Genomic DNA, 20,301 nt, shown 5'->3' on the forward strand with positions numbered 1-20,301 from the left:
TTAAAACACAGTATCAAAAAGTCCACCATACATTTAAAAACATAGAAAAAAGCAAGAAAATTTGAGCAATTCTCAAGGTAAAAGGCAACCCAAAGATCCCAACACTGAGATGACCCAGATGTTGGAATAACTGATAAATCAGTTATAAGTTCAGGAAGGGTTTATAATCATCAATTATAAACACAGTCCAGGATGTAAAAGTAAATACTCTTGAAATGTATTTATTTAGTTTTTTCTAATGAAGAAATAGAAAGTATAAAAAATGGAAACTTTGGAAGTAAAAAAAATATAATATCAGGATAAATATCTACTGAGTAGCAGAACTGATGTAACAGAGAAAAGAGACAATGTACTTAAGACAGATCAATAGAAGTGTTTAATTTTGAAGGACATAGAGGAAAGAAGAAGAAGAAAAAAACAGTATCCTTTTTCTGTTCCAGATAAACCCTCATGGACCAGCTTACTTATAACTTTTCTGTGAAGACTTCACCCCCCAGAAAATTTCAGAAACAGCAAAAGAAAGACTGCTTTGTTGCTATCAAAAGTTCTGTTTTCTATGTTTGATGACTGATGGTTAATAGAAAGACTCAATGTCCACTAACCCGTCCCACCCCCACCAAATTCCACAAAACCTTCATTTTATCATCCAGAATAGTAATTATTTCTAATTCCCAATCAAGTTGAGGACTAATGTCCTTGTAAACTAAAAATTAATTGCTAGAGAAATGAAATAGTGTAGGCTTATAGAAAGTTTAGGTTCTGGATTTTAAAAAATCTATTCAAGAAATCTGAAAATCAAATAGTAATAAATGAGTTGGGGAAAAAAGCAAGAATTCAAAGCACTTCATAACCAGTAATGTGTTTATTATATTTTCCCTCTAGTGGCCTGATCTCCAGGTAGCCAGAATTGGGCACCAGGTGCAGACAGCTTTAGAAATCCTCTAGTTCTGGTTTAAGGGGACTCCTAATACTTGCAGAAGATGAAGAAATTCTTCTCTCCTTTTAACCCAATTTTGTACCCTAGTCCCCAAAACTCATCTTGTGGTAATGTTGGCAACATGAGCCCAGAGGAGCCAGAACTCTGAAGGAGGGAAATCTGGTTTGAATAATGGCACTGTGGTCCAAAGAAAGTGGAATCAGTCCATAGATACAAGTAAAATAAGTAGAAGCATGACACTGATCTCTGGGTAAAAGAAAACAAAATATACTCAGATATTTTGGCTAGAGAACTGAACAGAGGAGCCCCTTGGAACCACAACAACTGGAAGATCTATAGATTAGAAAAAGGCAGGTAAAGCATTATCCCAATTAAAAAAAAGAGAGACAGAGATATCACAAGATAAGGAAACTACAGACCTATATATTTCATGAATCCCCAAGATAATATTAGCAAATAAACCCAGCAACATATAAGAAGGATTCTACACATTGGCCAAGTAGGATTTACACCAGGAATGCAAAGATGGTTTAAAATCATGTTAATAGAACAATGAATATCAACTAATGTAATGCACCATCTTAACAGAATAAGCCATAAAACCATATGATAATTTCAATGCATGAAGAAGGAAAATTTATCCAAACCCAGCATTTTTATGACAAAAATTCCCAACAATTCAAGAGTAGAAGGTAAGGAACACTTTAAGCTTGATAAAAGGCATCTATGAAAAGCCTACAGCAAATATCATAATTGTGAGAAACGTCCCCTGAAGATTGGAAAAATGGAAAGTCACTTTTGCTACTTCTATTCAACACTGTGCTTGAGGTTCTAACCAGTATAATCAGGCAAGAAAAAAAATCCAGATTGAAATGGAACAAGTAAAGCTAGGTATATTTATTTATAAATTATATAATCTATATTTGGAAAATTCTAGGGAATTCACCTCAAAATTACTTGAATTAATGACAAGTTCAGCAAGGTATCATGCTATAAGATAAATAAAAATTAGTTTTTCTATATACTAGAAATAAATAATCCAAACATGAGATTAAGAAAAATTTCATTTATATTAGCATTCAAACAGATACATTTAGGAATGAATTTATAAAATTAAGTGAAAGACCTATAATACACTGTAAACTATAAAACATCACTGAGTGGAGTGACATACCATGTTCATGGATCAAAGTTGATGTTATTAAGAGAGCCATTTGACTTTAATTGCCCTATAGATTCAATATAATTCATATCAAAATCCTAGTATGTTTGTCTTTGTTGTTGTTCAGAAATTTGGAAGGTGACCTAAAATTTACACACAAATTCAGAGGACCCAGACATGCCAAAACAATTCTGAGAAAGAACAAATTTGGAGATCTTACACTTCTTGATTTCAAAACTTACTATGAAGCTACACTTAACCATGAAAGTATGGTACTGATGTAAGAATAGTCATGTGCCAAAAAGGAACAGTATTAAAAAGGAGAGTCTATTAATAAATCCTTATATTTTTGGCCAACTGATTTTTAACACTTTGGAAAAAGCTTGATACTTTTTTGAAAAAAATAAACTTACCATATAACCAATAAATACTACTGTTAGGTATAAATACAAAAGAAATGAAAACTTATAACCATACAAAGATTTATGTGCAAGTTCATATCAGCATGGTCCATAATAATAAAAAGATGGAAATAATTCAACTATCCATTAATTGGGGAATAGATGAACAAATGTGGTATACAATAGAATATAACGCAGCCATTGATATGTGAAATATGCAGAAAAGGCAAATTTATAGAGACGGAAGTTGATTAGTGGTTACCTGGAGCTGTGGGTGGAACAGAGGTTGATAGTACATGGGAATGAGGGATCTTTTGGGGATGAGGATAATGTGGTAAAACTGGATTTGGGGTGGTGGCTGACAACTCTGATGATTTTATTAAAACCACTGAATTGGGCTGGGGTTGTGGCTCAGTGGTAGAACACTTGCCTAGCATGTGTGGGGAACTGGGTTTGATCCTCAGCACCACATAAAAATAAATAAAAATAAAGGCATTGCATTCATTTACAGTTAAAAAAAACCATTGTATTGAAAGACAAAATTTTATGACCAGTGATCATACTTCTACAAATCTAGGCTTTTGATTTTGTTTATTTAAGTCAGTTTTTTTTTTTTTTGTACCAGGGATTGAATCCAGACGGTGCTTAACCACCAAGTCACATCTCCAGCCCATTTTTTATTTTTTATTTGAGACAGAGTCTTGCTAAATTGCTTAGGGCCTTGCTAAGTTGCCGAGGCTGGCTTTGAACTTGGGATCCTCCTGCTTCAGCCTAAATCTGATTTTACTTTTAAAGGAAAATATAAGTGGCTACTTATTTCTGATCGATCTATGTGACTGCTCATGGCATTTTGCATCTAGCGGGCTGAATAAATAAGAAGAGACATTTTTTACTCTATATTGAGTCGCATCCCCAGCCTTGAATATCCTTTTAAATCAAAAGTTAAAACGAATAAGCCTTTCCCTCCAAATTGCCATGTCACAGAAACAGGGGTTTCCCATCCTAGATTTTTATCTATTTTTTTCTTTACCATTACCTTACTAATTATTGAGTTTTTAATAGAAATTAGTCCTCCATCTCAAGAGTACCCAGCAAGATCATTCTGCAGATTCTCCTCTTTGCAGACTATCAAATGCTCATTTTCTCCATGACACAAAGCCCAACATAAAGTATTTCCATAGGCATTTTGATGCCACTTTTAGCAGTACTACAGCTGAATAACCACAGCTATGTATTTGCAGTGTTATAGTTATATCATAAATAAAGTATTCAATGCATACTTTATGAGTTCATCTGCAGGCAGGCCCCCACTTAAGGAAGTCTCTAATTTATGAGGCAATTGACTATAAAAATTTAAATAACTTCAGGCAGTCTCAAAAACCACTTGCCACTGGATCATTATTCATGTTCGATACAATTTGGGTTCTGGTAATAAGTGGGCTCATTTCCATGGTGCCCTGACGTGCCTGTGACAGGGCTCTGCTGTAGCCATCCGTCACTGGAATCTGTTTGGAGATGCTTTTCAGGTTCATTAGCGGAAGCGAGAGTCTGGTTTATTTCCTCAGAGATGAAGATTCAGATCCAGGTTCTCGGAAGTGAAGAATTAGTAAGCTGAGGGGTGAAGAGCTCTCCAAGGACTTGTGGAATATTTTCAAGTTTTCAGGTTTTCATTGCTGGTCGTCTCTGAAGCCATGGGCAAACATGTGTGAAGAACACTGCTCTTCGTTGGTGGTATTCCCAACTTGGGCTCTTCCCAAGCCTGGAATTTGTCTCTTTTCTGAGGCAATCAGTAAGTCACCAGTGGTGGATGGGGGTTGCTAGCTGCTTATTTGGGGGCTTTTATCAAGAGGGAAAATCCTAACCCCCTTTCTCCCTGTTGAAGATTGAGAAGGACCTACTGCAGTCTGAAAATGGCCTCAAGGGACAGGAGAAATGACACATTGCTGCCAAGCTGGCTGTGCCAGTTTGGGCAGTATCTTTTCAAATCTTCCCAGGTTTTTTTTTTTTTTCATCCCTGCAATATGCAAATGAGCAGACAAACTAAAGGATCTCTGGCTTCCTCTGATTCCACCTTTCTGTCCAGGAGGCACTGAATCTGCAGTTAGGCCATCTCTACAAAAGGCACAGGGAAGCAGGAAGGCCACCCTTGTTTGCAGTTTCTACAAAGCGTGGGGAAAACATGGGCCAGAACTCTGCACACAAGCAGCACAGACTTCCCATCCTCCCAAGAGAGGCCCACACCAAAGTTTCCTCCCACCAGCAACTCAATGAGAGAGTCCATGTAGTCTCCAGTGAGATCATTTAGAATCTAGAACATGCCAAGTCAACAGCTGTTGCTTAAAAACCTCACTTTTACATAAGTTGACTTCCAAGACCACTTTGCTTCCTGTCACCAGTGTTCACATCAAAGACCAGCTAGCCAGAGAGGTATGGTTGGTCACCGAGGCCACCTGTCAGCCTCCCTGTCTCCAAATAACAGCATGTTATTCCAGAAGAATGTCCAGACTGATTCCAGACTGATTCCAGAAAGGGATCATCCCTCTTCAGGGTTCATCAGTATGCCAAGCTGCTTCTTAGAACCTACATCTAGATTCAGTTACAGCTCCTTCTTAAAATGCTATGTGAGTATACTCACATAATTTATTTAACTAGCCCTCTTTTATCTCTGGATTTCAAATATTGATTTTCTCAATGTCCTAGCCAGAAGCTAACTGATGAGATTACTTTTTACATTTTCAGAATGTGTTAGAGGTACAAATCTGTGAAGTCAGTTGCCTAGAATAATAAGGTGGTTTTTTTTTCTTCTATTGACTCACTTTCCAGTTCATCCACTATAGATCAGCCATTCACTCCAGACAGGCCTTTGCTCTGCTTGGACAATAACACTGCAAAAGTGTCTTTCTAAAGGGCTAGAGGTATCATTTCCCTCTCACCATTCATATACCCGTGAGTGTACCTGAAAAACGTCAGGACAGATTGTTAGGGCTTTGTACCAGTAACTTACATTCACTCTTTTTGGTTTCAGCTATTCTTAACTTTGGGCAAAAATTCATTTCTGGTCAACATCACAGCATGCAGCTGTGTGCAGAGAGCCATTCACTCCTTAATACACATTTGTACCACGGCATGATCAGTTGGGCTCCACCACCAATAAAGCAGAGGAGCCCAGGCAACAACGAGCCCAGTAGGGTTTTAATACAGTGATTGGTCCTGCAGAGAGACAAGAGGGGCCTCCCAGGATGGGGACATCTCATCAGGGCAGCTAGACATGCCAACCCTTCAGCCAGAACACTGACAGCTTTGTTCCTGAAAGATGATATTCTGCTGCTGTAAGTCTTGCAAAAGACATTAGAGGTATACAGCTCACACCAAAGAACACCTCCAGCCCAGTCCTTTCCTGCCATAACTCACCCCACATACACACTAAACAAAACACTGTATTGAAAACAAGAAATCCATGAAGACAAGAATCAGAAAAGAGAGAGACAGAAAGAGAGAGAGAGAAATAAAAAATGGCTGTCCTAAAATAAGCTGACATCTCTTTTTTTTTTTAGTTGTTAATAGACCTTTATTCATTTATTTTTATTTATTTTTTTTTATTGTTGGTCGTTCAAAACATTACATAGTTCCTCATACATCATATTTCACAGTTTGATTCAAATGAGTTATGAACTCCCAATTTTATCCCGTATACAGATTGCTGTATCACATCAGTTACCCTTCCATTGATTGACATATTGCCTTTCTAGTGAAGCTGACATCTCTTGAGGCTTAGGCACCTGAGAATAACTACAAACCAGTTCAGTGGGGAAGTCACATGATGGGGAGATGCTGTCCTCTGGGTAATTTGATTTAGCCTTGTCTATAAAATTCAGAGAATCCAATTCACTTCTGTGCCAGATTTAATCATCAGGTGATGTATGGTGGGGCTCCAAACGATGTCACCCTTTTTTCATTTCATTGCTTCATTTCAAGGTCACGCCCCTGGGTTTGCATTAGTGAAGACAGTGATGTTACTAAATGTTTGATGCTTTAAAATTTCCCATTGGGTAAGCACTAAGCTTCCATGCTGGGTACAGAACACATTTCTTTGATTTAACTCCAACTAGACCTTGGCTCAAAAATCACATTGAGAAACTACTACTGCATTATTTTTCCCCGCCCCATATCATTGAACTCCACCGCACACAATCCCCAAGGTGTCTTAACACCAAAAACAGCTATAATATTAATGCTTCCATGTCCACGTGTTGTCCTATGATCAGTAAAGTCTATGACTGCTTTAATTAAGATGATGCATGCAGAGTCACATGTGTTTTGATCTTCTCTCTAGAATTCTCAGTTATGAGGACATAAAATGTGCAAAGTGTTTCTGGGAATAATTCAACTCCCTTTAAAGCCTTGGTGAGCAGGACCAGGCCAGTCTGGAGAGTCTTCTGACATCCCCCTCACCCGCCAAGAAGATTTCAAAGAGCTTCCTCCACCCAGAGAATATCCAGGGTCTTCGTCCCTTTTAAAGATGCATTAAAGGGAGAGAGTGACAAAGATCAGGAGGAACAAACTCCTGCCTAGCCCCTGGGGGCTCCGGATTCGTGACTCGTGGTAAAGGAGTTGGAAGGCCTCCACGTGACTTCTTTCCCAGATCATGTGCATTTTAACAGGAGGAGAGGTGCTGTGCCAAAGAAGTGAAGCTCTAAGTGGAATTCCTGCCTCAGCCCTGGAGAGGAAGGGGTGTCTCCTTGCACCTTTCCCACCAGCAAAGCAGTTCAGGGCTGGGGCCGCTGGGAAAGGTGACCACCCTGCTTGAGAGTCCAAGGCTTAAGGGAACATTTCTTCCCATGCAGCAGCCTCGGTCACTTAGCCTTGCTTTAGAAACCAGAGGGGAGTTGCTTTAGTGGAGCTGTTTCTTTTCACATCTCCTCAGGGAATTTAGAAAATAAGGTGTGAGAAATGCACCCTTGCCTTCCCCGAAGTCTCCACTGCCCTCTCCAGGGGCTGTTTTCGGGGACCAGACGTCACCATTCTGAAAATAAAAAGGCCAAGCAGATGTGAAGAGCGACTTGGGGGACTTTTATGAAAAGATGAAGATTCCTTGATCGCTCTTCAGGGAAAAAAAAATCAAAGAGAAAAAAAAATCTGAAATAGGAATAGGTAATACTGAAAATGACTGAAGATTTGGAGATCTGGATGTTCCTGATGCAGGTATCCATTTCTGCGACTGCAGAGATAAACAAAAGTCACCTGTTGGAGCCACTTTGGTGTCACTGCCTGAAAGGTGGACCACCACCAGACACCTGGGGACCCCTGAGGTGTGCGGAGATATGTATTCATACCTCACATGAGACGACAGCAGGTCTTTTAAGAAAATCTTCAAAACACCGACAGCTCTTGTTCTGCCTCCACCTCCCTGCCTTGCTCTGTGACCCTAGAGGCTGGCCCTCGAGGACCACACCCCACTATTTCCCCAGCCAGCTGGAGTCTGGAAGGGGGCAGCCAATGTGAGGCACTGGCAGAGATCAGAAAGCAGGAGGAGGAGGAAGATCAGGGTTCAGGCTTCCTGCTGCTCCCTGCTCTTTGTTCTCTAGGACTTTCTCTTGCCCCTGAAGGTCACCCTGGCGCTCTCTCTCAGGGTTCCAGTGACTATTTCCTTCTACTCCTTCAACAACTTTCTGCTATTGCCAGTTTCCGGGTGCCCCAGTACCCCCAGCTGATTGCCTTGGACCTTCCTCCACCTGTCAATCAGCTGCAATCTCCAGCCTTCAGCCGCAGAACGCAAAAGCAACCTGGCTGCTGCTTTTGCCACCTCGGAGATCCCCAGAGTTGGTACCCATCTTCCTGCTCCTGCGCAGGTGGGTACTAAACAGAAGACTTTTCAAATACAATTTGTGAGAATTTTTCTTCCCTTCCCTAATTTCCCACAGTGACAGGAGCTCCTGAGCAGGACTGTCTCTTTAAATCTCTAGCTCATACAAGCACAATCGTGAGGTCAGAGGTATTTTCTCTTTGACATCCATTCTTTCTAGGATGGCAATGTCATCCGTGAACAGATTTGTGAGCCCCTGTCCTCACCCCAGAGGTCTTACTCTGTCAGAGAACAGTTCACAGTCACTAGGGAGCTGGTCTTCCTATCAGACCTGGCTGTCAGCAGAGCAGACTGAAGTGTTCGCTTAGGGAATGAGGGAGGCTGACTTGCAGGTCAAGGGTGATTCTCCTCCACTTTGGTCCAATTGCTGTTTTGAAGCAAATATCACAACTGTAGAGAGTCTGACTTCATTTAATGTAATTCAAAGAAATTTCCCTCTAATCTCCCCAATTAACATTCTCCCATATGCACAACGTCAAGGTCACAATCCAGTATAATATTCTCACGTCCAAAGTGTATCTCTTCTTTCTCCAAGTTCCGACTCACCCAGCCTCAATCGCCCCCCTTCCCTAATGTGTATTTTCTCCCAACACTCTTTCTCCTGGGTAGTTTTTCATGGGGCAGAGTGCCCAACCCACATTCCTCAAAGTCATGGACTCCAGACACCTCACTGGTCATGGCTTTGAGAAGCAGACACATGCAGCCAGCTGTGTGGGTGCAGTTCCAAGGCCTTCTTCACGGTTGCCTGCAGCTGCTTACAATTTTAAAAAGACCTTCTGCATCCAGAATTTCCAAGGTGATCCAAGGCAGGGGTGTAGAGAGGACTTTCTTAGTCTGGATTCTGTATGATTTGTTCCGGAGGACAATCCATATTTTACTGAGAAAATGTTTGGGACAGCACAGCTGGCTGCCCTAGACCAGGCTCCCGGGGAGACCAGGGAAAGGTTAATTATAATTTACAGATGCCCTTCATTGCTCAGCTGTGAGGGTGAGATCTGTAATCAGGGCAACCAGAGGGGGGCTAGCAACAGGAATCTGCAGGGAGAATTTTAAAAACTTAGACTTATACTTTTCCCTTCTGTTATGTGGTCGGTGAGCACCTGCCATCAGGGATGCCCTAAGACCAGGGGACTATGGAAACAGGGAAATCATTCCATAGCCGAGCACGGAATGTGCTCGGTGTGGGGGCAGCTGCAGAGCAGGTGAGAATGGTTTTCACCTTCCGTCTGGTCCGGGGCCAACCAGTGCCCCTTGATGGAAACCTGAGAGTTAAAAGCAAGCCAGGGCCATCCACGCGAGACATCTGAAGCCACAACTCCTTCCCACCTCTGGACTTCCCTGGTGGAAAAACCATGGTGCTGTCCCAAACTCGGGAGCCAAAGAGGCAGCTTGTTGGGTGCCAACATTACTGCAGAGGAGGGTACCAGAAAGCCTCCGATGACCCAACTCCATGGTGCACCCTGGGGTGATGTAAATGCAGCCACCACAGCCTTCTGGACCCAGCGGGGTGTTTCTGATGGGATCCCACTCCAAAGGCACTTTAATCTATCTTTGCTGCACGTTATAAATAAACTCTAGGGGGTCTCTATGGTTAACAAGGTTTCTTCCTCTCCAACATTTGATCATTTATCAAAATCTTTTTGCCTTGGTGAAAAGAATTTAAAATGAGACTCTATTAATATATGAATGAGTTAAAAATGACGTGCATCTCTGCCTCTGTGAATTTTGCACCCTGGGATTTTAAAATGCCTTGTAGTTTTGAGCTTTGGTCCCACCAAAGTTTTTCACTCTGGAAATTGACCTGTTCATGGGTCATGAAAATAAATCAGGGGTGCATGATACCAGGGATTCATCTTGGGGCACTCGACTACTGAGCCACATCCCCAACCTTATTGTATGTCATTTAGAGACAGGGTCTCACTGAATTGCTTAGTGCCTCACTAAGTTGCTGAGGCTGACTGTGACTCGTGATCCTCTTGCCTCAGCATCCAGAGCCACTGGGATGACAGGTGTGCACCACCGCACCTGGCAGAGTCCAGGATTTTAATCATTACATTATACTTCCATTTAGTTTGGGTTTTCAAATTAAAAGATGTGTTGTCTTAAAACATAAGACCACATTAAAGTCAAATGACATTTCCTTTATGATTAAAATGTAGTGAGATCTTAGCTGGACTGGCTCCGACTCTCTGAGAAGCTGGTGTGGTGGAGGGTGGGGGAGAGAGGGAGGGCCAACATGGGAGGCCCCTGACATGGGACGGGCAGGGAGGAGGCGATCTGGAGAGCTTGCTGCACCCACCTCAACCAGTGACTTGCTTATGCAGCTCTTCTTGGCCGCCCCCTGCAGCTCCATGGCCTGCTGGATGTACATTTTTCCAGCCAGGATCTCATTCTCCAGCATCGACAGTTCTTTCAATGAAATGGGCCAATTCAACCGTTCCAATGCCTTGTTTAAAGCCGTCTTGTTTTCCAAGTATCGTATTGGTTTGTTTGCATCTAACCTAAAAGCCAAAAAAAGAAACAAAAGGAAAAGAAAATGACTATAATAGAGAAAAATAGGATAAGAGAGTTTCCTCAGTCAACTCTCAGACTTCAGATGACAGAGTCACAGCCGTGCTCTCCCGTCTGTTAGGACTTTGGTAGCTGGCATAGGTTGAAACAACCACCTCCGTGAATCACTGGAGGTGCTTTTGCCCATCACCTCATTTTAAAGAAGTTTGATAGACATGAATTTTTTCAGTGACATTTTCCAGAAGATTGGAGCCTATTCTATTCTCCCTAGGCCTAACATTTGTTAGAACCAAATATGAGATTCAAGGAGATTTCACCCAACCAGGCATAGCAGTGACTCTGGAAAACAAAACAAGGTAAAGCCAAACAAAACCCAAATATTTGCTACAGTGCAGTAACTCTGCTAGCTCATTCTAGCTCTTTTAATCTTTGTTCTTCCATGTAAGCCTAAATATGCCTCAACTTTCTGGCTAGGCTGTTTGATAGACAAAGAACAGAAGACACACTTTTTGAGCTGTGAGTCTCCGGGTAAAGCTAGCATGGAGTATGGCCTTGCTCCTGGTATCTATTTCCAGTCGCTGAAGCTTCTGAGTCAGATGTTCCTGACGGAAAGAGGGGTGGGGAGAAAGACATTTCATAATCCCCACTCTCTTACCTTATCCCTTTAGATGGCAGATGTTGGGGGAGTGCAGTCTAAACTCAGCTACAGGACTCAAGTCTGCAAACTAGACTTCTCTCCGGCAGACAACACAAAATTCTTATTAAAACTCCAAATTAGAATGATATCATTAAGATAGTAGAATAAGAAGCCTGGAGCCCTTATTGCCACACAGAGACACTGACTTAACAATGTACAGACCAAATTGGTCACAGCATCTCAAACAAGTACAAAGCCAAGAGGTGTCTTATCTAAGTGGGACAGAAAATTCTTTGCATTCTCCCCAAACAGTGCAGAATAACTGGAAGAATTCTCCCAAATTCTGCCTTCTCCCTGGGAAGGGAGAGTGGAATGTGCATCCAAAGTTCTTGTCTTCTGGGGTTCTGTCTAGAGAACTAGTTTCTGTCCCATTTAACTTGGAGGGCTGAAAGTAACGGTGGCATGTTTCAGATGCCAGGTTGGAATCTGCCACAGCATCAGAGACACAGCAGTACTTGTGACACGCATCATGGGGAGCAAGAGATCACAGATCACAAAATCCTGAGGAAAAAATAGGAGCAAACTTCTTTAATTGGGAAATTATACACACAAGACCAGAAAATACAAATCTCCAGAAAGGGCTTGGGAGACCCTCAGGATCTTCAGCTAGGATGGCTGGTAAAGACTTTCCCCTCTAAGAAGCCAGCCTATAAAAACTAAGAGAGGTGTCTTTTAAATTTTTTTTCCAAGTACTCTAATGTCAACTAAAGATCACAAGGCATGCAAATATACAGGGAAACATGGTCCAATCAAAAGAATAAATAAATCTCCAGAAACTGTGCCTAAAGAAATGGAGACACCTGACAAAGAATTGTAAAAATATCCTACTGATGCTTCATGAGCTAACAGAGAAAGTAGACAAAGTAAATCAGAAAAGCGATATGTGTAACAAAAAGAGACTTTAAAAATAAAGAACAAAATGAAAATTCTGAACTGAAGAATACAATGGAACTGAACATTTTACTAGAAGCGTTCCACAGAAAAGAACATCAGTAAACTTTAATAAATTTTAAGTCATTAACAGCTGTGTATCAACAGAGTGAAACAGCAACCTACAGAATGGGGTAAAATGTATGTAAATCATATACCCAAGACTTGGTTAATATCCAGAGTATGTAATAAACTATAACTCAACCCAATTTTAGAAGTGGGCAAGGGACTTGAATAGACATTTCTCCAAAGAAGATACACAAATGGCCAAAAGGCATATGAGAAGATATTTGACACGACGAATCATTAGTGAAATAAAAGTGCAACCCCAATGAGATGTCACCTCGCACCCACAAGGATGGTCACTATAAAAGTGAAATCAGACTGAAAATAACAAGAGCTGGCAAGGAGGTGGGGTAATGGAGACTCATGCACCGTTGATGGGAACATATCATGGTCCCATAAGATTACATCAACTAGGGTTAGGGTTCATCATCTTCATTTGTGTAAGCAGATGCTACAGTGTTTGATCAACGGTAAAAACATCTACTGTGGCTTTTCTCAGAATATATCCCTGGTGTCAAGTGGCACATTAATGTATCAGGTAGCTTTTAAAGGAGGAAAAAAAAAATTATTTCCTAACTTTAGATAAAGGAATTTAACTGTCAAGACTTTTAAAGGCATGAAAAAGTTATATAGAGTAATGGTGAAAATACTTAAAATTTCCATATCTGGTAAATATCCAGCACATAGACTTCATTCATTAATTTATTCAGTAAGTATTTACTGCAGGCCTGTGCTGTGCCAGGCAGAGCGTGTTGATAGACAGGAGGTATTTCTCTGATGAATAAATAGCTAAACCAAGCCCTACGACGTTCAGAGTCTGGGGAGGGAGGGGAGGTAATGGGAAATGAAATCAACCAAATTATGCTATGTGCATAATGAACCCCACTCTTATGTATGATTATAATGTAGCAATTGTTTTTAAATAGAAGGGAGACCGGAAGAGAGAGGAAGGGGATCAGGGGGGAGGTGAGATGGAGGAGAAGGAGAAGGACTGAGGAGTGAGGTGGAGAAATGAGATGGGGAAAAGCATGTCATGCGCACGTAGGAATATTCACAGTGAGCCCTGATAGTCTGCATGATTATAATGCACTAATAAAAAAAACATAAAAGTTTAAAAAAACCTCAACAATTTACTGGTGGGAAGAGACTATAATAAGCCAGGAAATACAGAAGATATGTAATTATAGATCATGACAAATGGTAAGAAAGAAAGAAAGAAATATTGAGAGGGGGAGAGAAAGAGTGCGTCAGGATGAGAGTGAGCTAGGGTGATCAGGAAGACTCTAGGCAGAGGGAACAGCATGTGTGAAATGAAGAGAGATCAAACAAATCTGTCAGTTTTCACAAACCAAGACAGAGAACTTCGGCATATGTGAATACAGTATATGAAAACCTGGGTTTTGAAACAGTGCTAGAAGAGGGGATTCTTTAATTAACTATTTAGAGCTGTAGGGCAAGGCAGGCCTGGGAGAGAATCCAGATACCGTTAGCTATCAGCCGGGCGACTTCGGGAAAATGACTTAATTTTCCTACACCAGGGATTCTTAAGCTTTATCTCAATTCAGAATTGTCTGAAGGGCATCTCCCAACACAGATGGCTGCACCCCTCCCCTCTGCTATGTTGTCTTGAGAGAAACAATCTCATCTGTAAAGTTGGGGCTGATACCCCTCACATACAGGTGTCACAGGAGTGAAATGACATAGTGGGAGTGAGGTGCTTCCTGGAAGGCCTGACACACGTCTGGTGCTCAGTGAGGTCTGGCCGAATAGGACCTACACCTCTCTCCTACCTCCCTTTCTACAGTCCTGGGTCTGGCTGAAGGCATCTTTCTCCCTGACTTTCCATTCCATTCTCAACACCAATTTCCAGAACTCTGAGTGTCTCTGTTTTCTTCGGTCTTGAGTCACTGTCTATCCACCCAGTGTGACTCTGACGAGGCGCGAAACTCCTCGGGGCAGACCCTCACCTGATCCTGCTTTCATTCTCCAGGCCCACAGGCAGCCTTCAGGGAAGGTAAAACCAGATCATCTATGAATTATGAAGGTGAAATAAGGAAATGACAAGTATCGGGTGGCAGCAAGCACAGAACTCACTTAACACCTTGCTTTAGAAAGTGAGAAGTGAAGTGAGCTTGTGGAGGATGGCAGAATAAGAAAAATCAAGATCTAGGCTCTCTACCAAAACTAGTGAATCAGCTGTAACTCTATATCAACCATTTTGAAACTCGAGAATCTAGTTGAATACCTGTAGCCTCCAGAGGAGTGAATGCGTGATGAAGAAAGAGGCTGGTGTTTCAGGAAATCTCTGCCCAGTCACTGGCTGAACACAGAGAAAACGGAACAGAGGCTTCTCTGAAACACACATGACAAGGAATGTAATTTTTGTAAAACTTGTTTGGAAAAACACTTACTAGACAACCCGATAATTTCATTAAGCAATGAGGCAGATTCTGAATTCCAGAAGTATCACATTATAATATCCAAAATGTTCAATTGTTAATCAAAAATTTTATCAAGAAACAAGAATTCTTATGTCCTATTCATAATAAAACAAAAACCTGATAAAAGAAGGTTGATGTTTGGTTTACTTAACAAAGATTTTAACTTAATGGTCTTAAAAATGTGCTCAAAGAGATAAAAGAAACCACGAGAAGAGAACTCAAAGAAATCAAGAGAATGGTGTCTGAACAAGAGAACAGAAAATATAAGAGGAGGTAAATAGAAATAGTGAAGCTGAAAAGTGTAATAGCTGAAATAAAAAATCCATTCAATAGCAGATTTAAGTAGGCAAAAGAATCAGTGAACTTACCGGTAGGTTAATTGTGATAACCAAGTTTGAGAAACAGCGAGAATAAAGAAATGAAGAAATATGAACACAGTCTAAGGAACCTTGTTCCAAAAAGTGACAAGAGGGGAAGGAGTAAGACACTTGAATATACATTGGTTGATAGCTTCCCAAATTGGATGAAAGATAAAAATTTATACAACCTAAGAAGTTCAGCAAATTTTAAGGGGTATAAATACAGAGAGACAAAGACAAAGAAAATATCTTTTTTTTTTTTTCTTTTTTGGTGCTGGGGACCAAACCCAGGGCCAAGCGCTGTACCACTGAGCTATACCTCTAGTTCTCAAAAAGAGAATCCTTAAAGAAACAAGAAAAAAGTGACTTGTCATAAATAAAGAATCCTCAAGAATATTAACATTTTATTTCTCATCATCAACTATAATAGCCAGAAGGTAACAGGATGATCTATTTAATGTACTGAAAGAAAATCCAGGAATTATATATCAAACAACACCATCCTGCAAAAATGAAGACAGAACTGAGACATTCACAGATACACAAAAGCTAGGGGAGTTTGTTGTTAATAGACTTTCTCTACAAGAACGCTAAAAAGAACATTTCATGCTGAAATAAAAGGATACCAAGCCATATAAAAAAATAAACATGCCTGGTAAAAATAATGACATATAAATATAAAAGCTAGTATCGTTGTATTTTGGTATATAACTCTTTAAGGTTTGTATATTATTTAAAAGACAATAACACAATAATAATTATAACTCGATGTTAATGGGTATACAATATACAAGAGGTAATCTGTGGAAATAACTAGATAAAGGGAGGACATGAAGTGACAGAGGAAGAGAGTGAATGTCTGCTATTGAAACTAATTAGATATTGATTCACACTAGAGGATTATGAATGTTTAGTGTTAACTGTGAGCCCCAAGGGAACTACTAAGAAAAACTAAAAAGTACACAGAAAAAGAAATGAATAGAGATCAAAATAGTAGACCAGAAAAATATAAATATTGGAGCACAATAAATGATACATCCACACATATAGAAATAGCACAGAAGTCCTCCTTTATTAGTAAACACTTTAAATGTAATGGATTAAACGCCCCAATTAAGAGACAAAGATTGGCAGAATTTAAAAAAAAATGACCCAACCGAATGCTGACTCAAGGAAACTCCCTTTAGAACCAAAGACACAAATGGGTTGAAAGTAAAAGGATGGAAAATGATATTCTGTGTGAACAGTGATCAGGAGTGGCCCAGAGTGACTAAACCGTTACTAGACAATAGAAATTTAAAGTCGTAAACTGTTACAACAGGCAAAGGATAATATTTGATATTGGTAAAAATATTAAATCAAGAAGATCTACAAATTATAAACATATCACACATCCATTAATAGAGCCCACAAATAAGTAAAGCAAATCTTGACCAAATTAAAGGGAGACAGTTTGTACAAAAATAGCTGGAGACTCTAGTAATGGATAGAACATCTAGACAGAAGATCAAAAAGGAAATTGTAGATTATAAAACAGTATAAATCAGTTATACAACAGACATATACAGAATACCTCATTCAGTAACAGCAGAACATATATTCTGAAGTGCACATTTAATATTCTCCAAGGGCATACCATACATCAATCCATGACTATTCTCAAAATGCTTTGAAAGATCAAAATCAGGCCAGGTATGGCGCCCTAAGCAATTTAGGAAGATCTGTCTCAAAATAAAAAAATAGAAAGGGCTGGGGGTATGGCTCCATGGAAAGCGCCCCTGTGTTTAGTCCCCAGGACCAAAACAAAGCAAAACAAGATCAAAATCACAAAAGTATCACAATGGAATAGAACTAGAAATAATAGCAAAGAGAGAGCTGAAAATTTGGCAAATACATAAAAATTAAATATCACAAAGAACAACAGGTCGAAGAGGAAATCACTTGAGAAATTAGAAAATACTTTGAGATGAATAAAAATTAACACGCAATATACCAAAACTTATGCTATACTGTGCTCAGAAGGAAAATTTTGGCTGTAAATACTGCATTAAAAAAAACAGATCTCAAATAAACAGCTTAACATTATACCTTAAGGTCCTAGAAAAAGAAGAGAAAACCAAACCTAAAGTCAGCAGAAGAAAGAAACAGGAAGAGCAGAGCAGACACACATATACAGATACAGTTAGACAACAGACATAAAAGTTACAAAAATTAGAAGGATTGTAGACTATGAATGGTTATACACCAAAAAATCAGATAAATGGACAAATCACCTAGATATACAGATGACCAAAACTGACCCAAGGAGAAACAGATAATTTCAATAGCTTATTAAAAACATTGAATGAGGAATCAACCCTCCTCCTCCCCCTTCCCTCCTGGGAAGTCCAGACCAGATGGCTTCATGGGAAAGGTCTATCAAACTATCGGCAAAGCAGAAATGAAAGGGAATTTCCTAAACATAATAAAACATTACACTCACCAGGTGAGGTGGCACACACCTGTAATCCCTGCGTCTTGGGAGGCTGAGGCAGGAGGATCAAAAGTTCAAAGCCAGCCTCAGCAACTTGGTGAGGCCCTAAGCAACTTAGTGAGACTATGTCTCTAAATAAGATATAAAAAGGGGTGGGGATGTGGCTTAGTGGGTTAAGTGGCCCTGGGTTCAATCCTCAGTGCAAAAACAAACAAAAACTTTACACTCAGTGGTGAAAGAAGACTGAACTCAGGAGCAATATGAGAATGTCCCCTTTCATGGCTACTTAATGCTGCACAGGATTCTAGCCAAATCAATTAGATAAGAGAAAGAGAGTCATCTAAATTGAAAAAGAAGAAGTAAAACTCTATGTGCACATGGCATGTTCCCATATACAGAGAATCCTATAGAATCCTGCACCTGCAAAACATTGAGGCTAGTAAATTCAGCAAAGTTGCAAGGTGAAAGGTCAAACCACAAATATTGGTTGTGTTTCTGTACACCAGCAAAGAACAACCAAAAACTAAGAAAATGATACCATTTACAATGGAATCCAAATGAACAAAATAACAAAAATGAAAGTCTTACACACTGAGAACTACAAAACATTGCTAAGGGAAAATTACAGACCTAAATAAATGAAGAGACATCCTGTATCCATGGGTTAAAAGCCCTAATATTGTTCAGATCTCAATACTTCCCAAGACTCCCCAAGCAAATTGATTCCGTAAGAATTCAAGTAATCCTTATCAAAATTCCAATGGCTTTACTTTTTTCCAGAAATAAAAAATCCAATCATCAAACTCATATGGACTTTTGAGGGCCCCTGAATAGTCAAAACAACTTCAAAAGAAGAAAATAAAGTTGAAGCACTCATATTTTCCAATTTCAAAGTGTGCTGCAAAGTTACAGAAATCAAAACAGTGCCCTACTGTTATGTTTTATGTTTTATGCCCCAATGGTATAAAATCAGACATATTGGCCAATGGCATGGAATAGAGTCCAGAAATAAACTCAAATGTTCATGGCGAATTGAATTTTGACAAGGATATCAAGACCATTCAGGGAGGAAAGAAGTCTCTCTTAAAGAGCACTGGGAAAACTGGATAGCCACAGGAGGAGAGTGAAGTCAGCTCCCTGCCTCACTCCATCTACAAAACTGCACTAAAAATGGATTGATGACCTAATGTGAGAGCTAGAACCATACACAAGAAAACAGTGGGGACTCTTCACGACCTTGGATCCAGCAGTGGATTCTCAGGTAAGACACCAAAAGCATAAACAACAACAGAAGAAAAAAAGATCAGTTGGATTTCGAATGATTAAAAGCTTTTGGACATGAAAAGGTGCAGGAAGCCGTCCGTGAGTAGATGAGGGCCTTCTCTTGGCAAGGCAGCCAGGAAGACGCAGGCCTGGCATTGGGAACTTTCCATGGCTCTCCCGTGGCAATAGATTGCCAATGCACGTGAATTTCCGTCCACTCTGCTAGGAAGGTTCCTCATAGTAGCTCCAGAGATGGGCGTAACCCGCTAGAACTGAACAGCCCACCTTTAACCTTTTTTTGGGGAAGAACATTCTATAAAATCTCTTTGATGTCTCCTGATATAAATAAGGCAGACATGGACTCCATCTTGGTGTAGAAGCTGGATCCGTCTGATCAGCTTGCCCATCCCGCACCCACTTTGAAACTACTTTCTGTGTTCTGTGGTTTTTCCGCTGTTTTTATTTCCCTTAGCTTTTGTTTCTCAGCCAGCCCAATCCACCAAGGGCAACCCATTCCCACCGCCCACAAGGGATATAGGTGGTAAAAGGGTTTAAGATGAACATGAAAATACAAACTACTGAGTGGGAGAAAATATGGGAAAATCCTACATCTGATAAGTGCTTAACATCTAGAAGACTCACACCTCAACCACCAAAACACAACCTGGCTTAAGAATGGGTAATGGACTTGTGTGGACATTACCAAAAATATACAGATGGACAAGAATGTAAAAAGACATTCAGGATCATTGGTCATTAGAAATGTCTATTAGAGCCACATGGTCACACATAAAACCCACTAGGATGACTTTAAATGTTTTTGTTTTTGTTTCAAGGAAAGCAGCCAGTACTGGTGGGACATTCCTGTAGGCTGCTGGTGGGGGTACAACATGGAGCAGTCCCTGGGGGCAACAGCTTGGAGGCTCTTCAAAATGTTAAGCATAGAAGTGTCACGTGAGCAGCAAATCCGCTCCTGGCCATATCCTCAAGAGAAATGAAAACATGTTCCCACAGGGACGTCTACACAAGGACATTCATAATGTTATTTATGACATTATTCATAATAGCCAGAAAGTGCTAACAACCCAAACTCCCACTTATGGAAGAATGGACAGGCAAACAGAGCTGTGTGTGTGTGTGTGTGTGTGTGTGTGTGTGTGTGTGTGTGTGTGTTTTCAATACGTGTGTGTATTCAGTC

At 40.3% G+C, this 20,301-nt stretch overlaps 1 protein-coding gene across 1 annotated transcript in view; it reads right to left on the reverse strand.

The window, feature by feature from the left end:
* The window catches only part of Vwa3b (von Willebrand factor A domain containing 3B), a 187,079-nt gene that overhangs the window by 20,940 nt on the left and 145,838 nt on the right, over nt 1–20,301 (reverse strand). Inside the window, exon 22 of the mRNA XM_026379299.2 lies at nt 10,663–10,864. Within this exon, the coding sequence (XP_026235084.2) occupies nt 10,663–10,864 (202 nt within the window). The remainder of the gene's footprint in view (nt 1–10,662; nt 10,865–20,301) is intronic.

Source organism: Urocitellus parryii, chromosome 12 (assembly GCF_045843805.1).
Source record: "Urocitellus parryii isolate mUroPar1 chromosome 12, mUroPar1.hap1, whole genome shotgun sequence".
Classification (NCBI taxonomy): domain Eukaryota; kingdom Metazoa; phylum Chordata; class Mammalia; order Rodentia; family Sciuridae; genus Urocitellus; species Urocitellus parryii.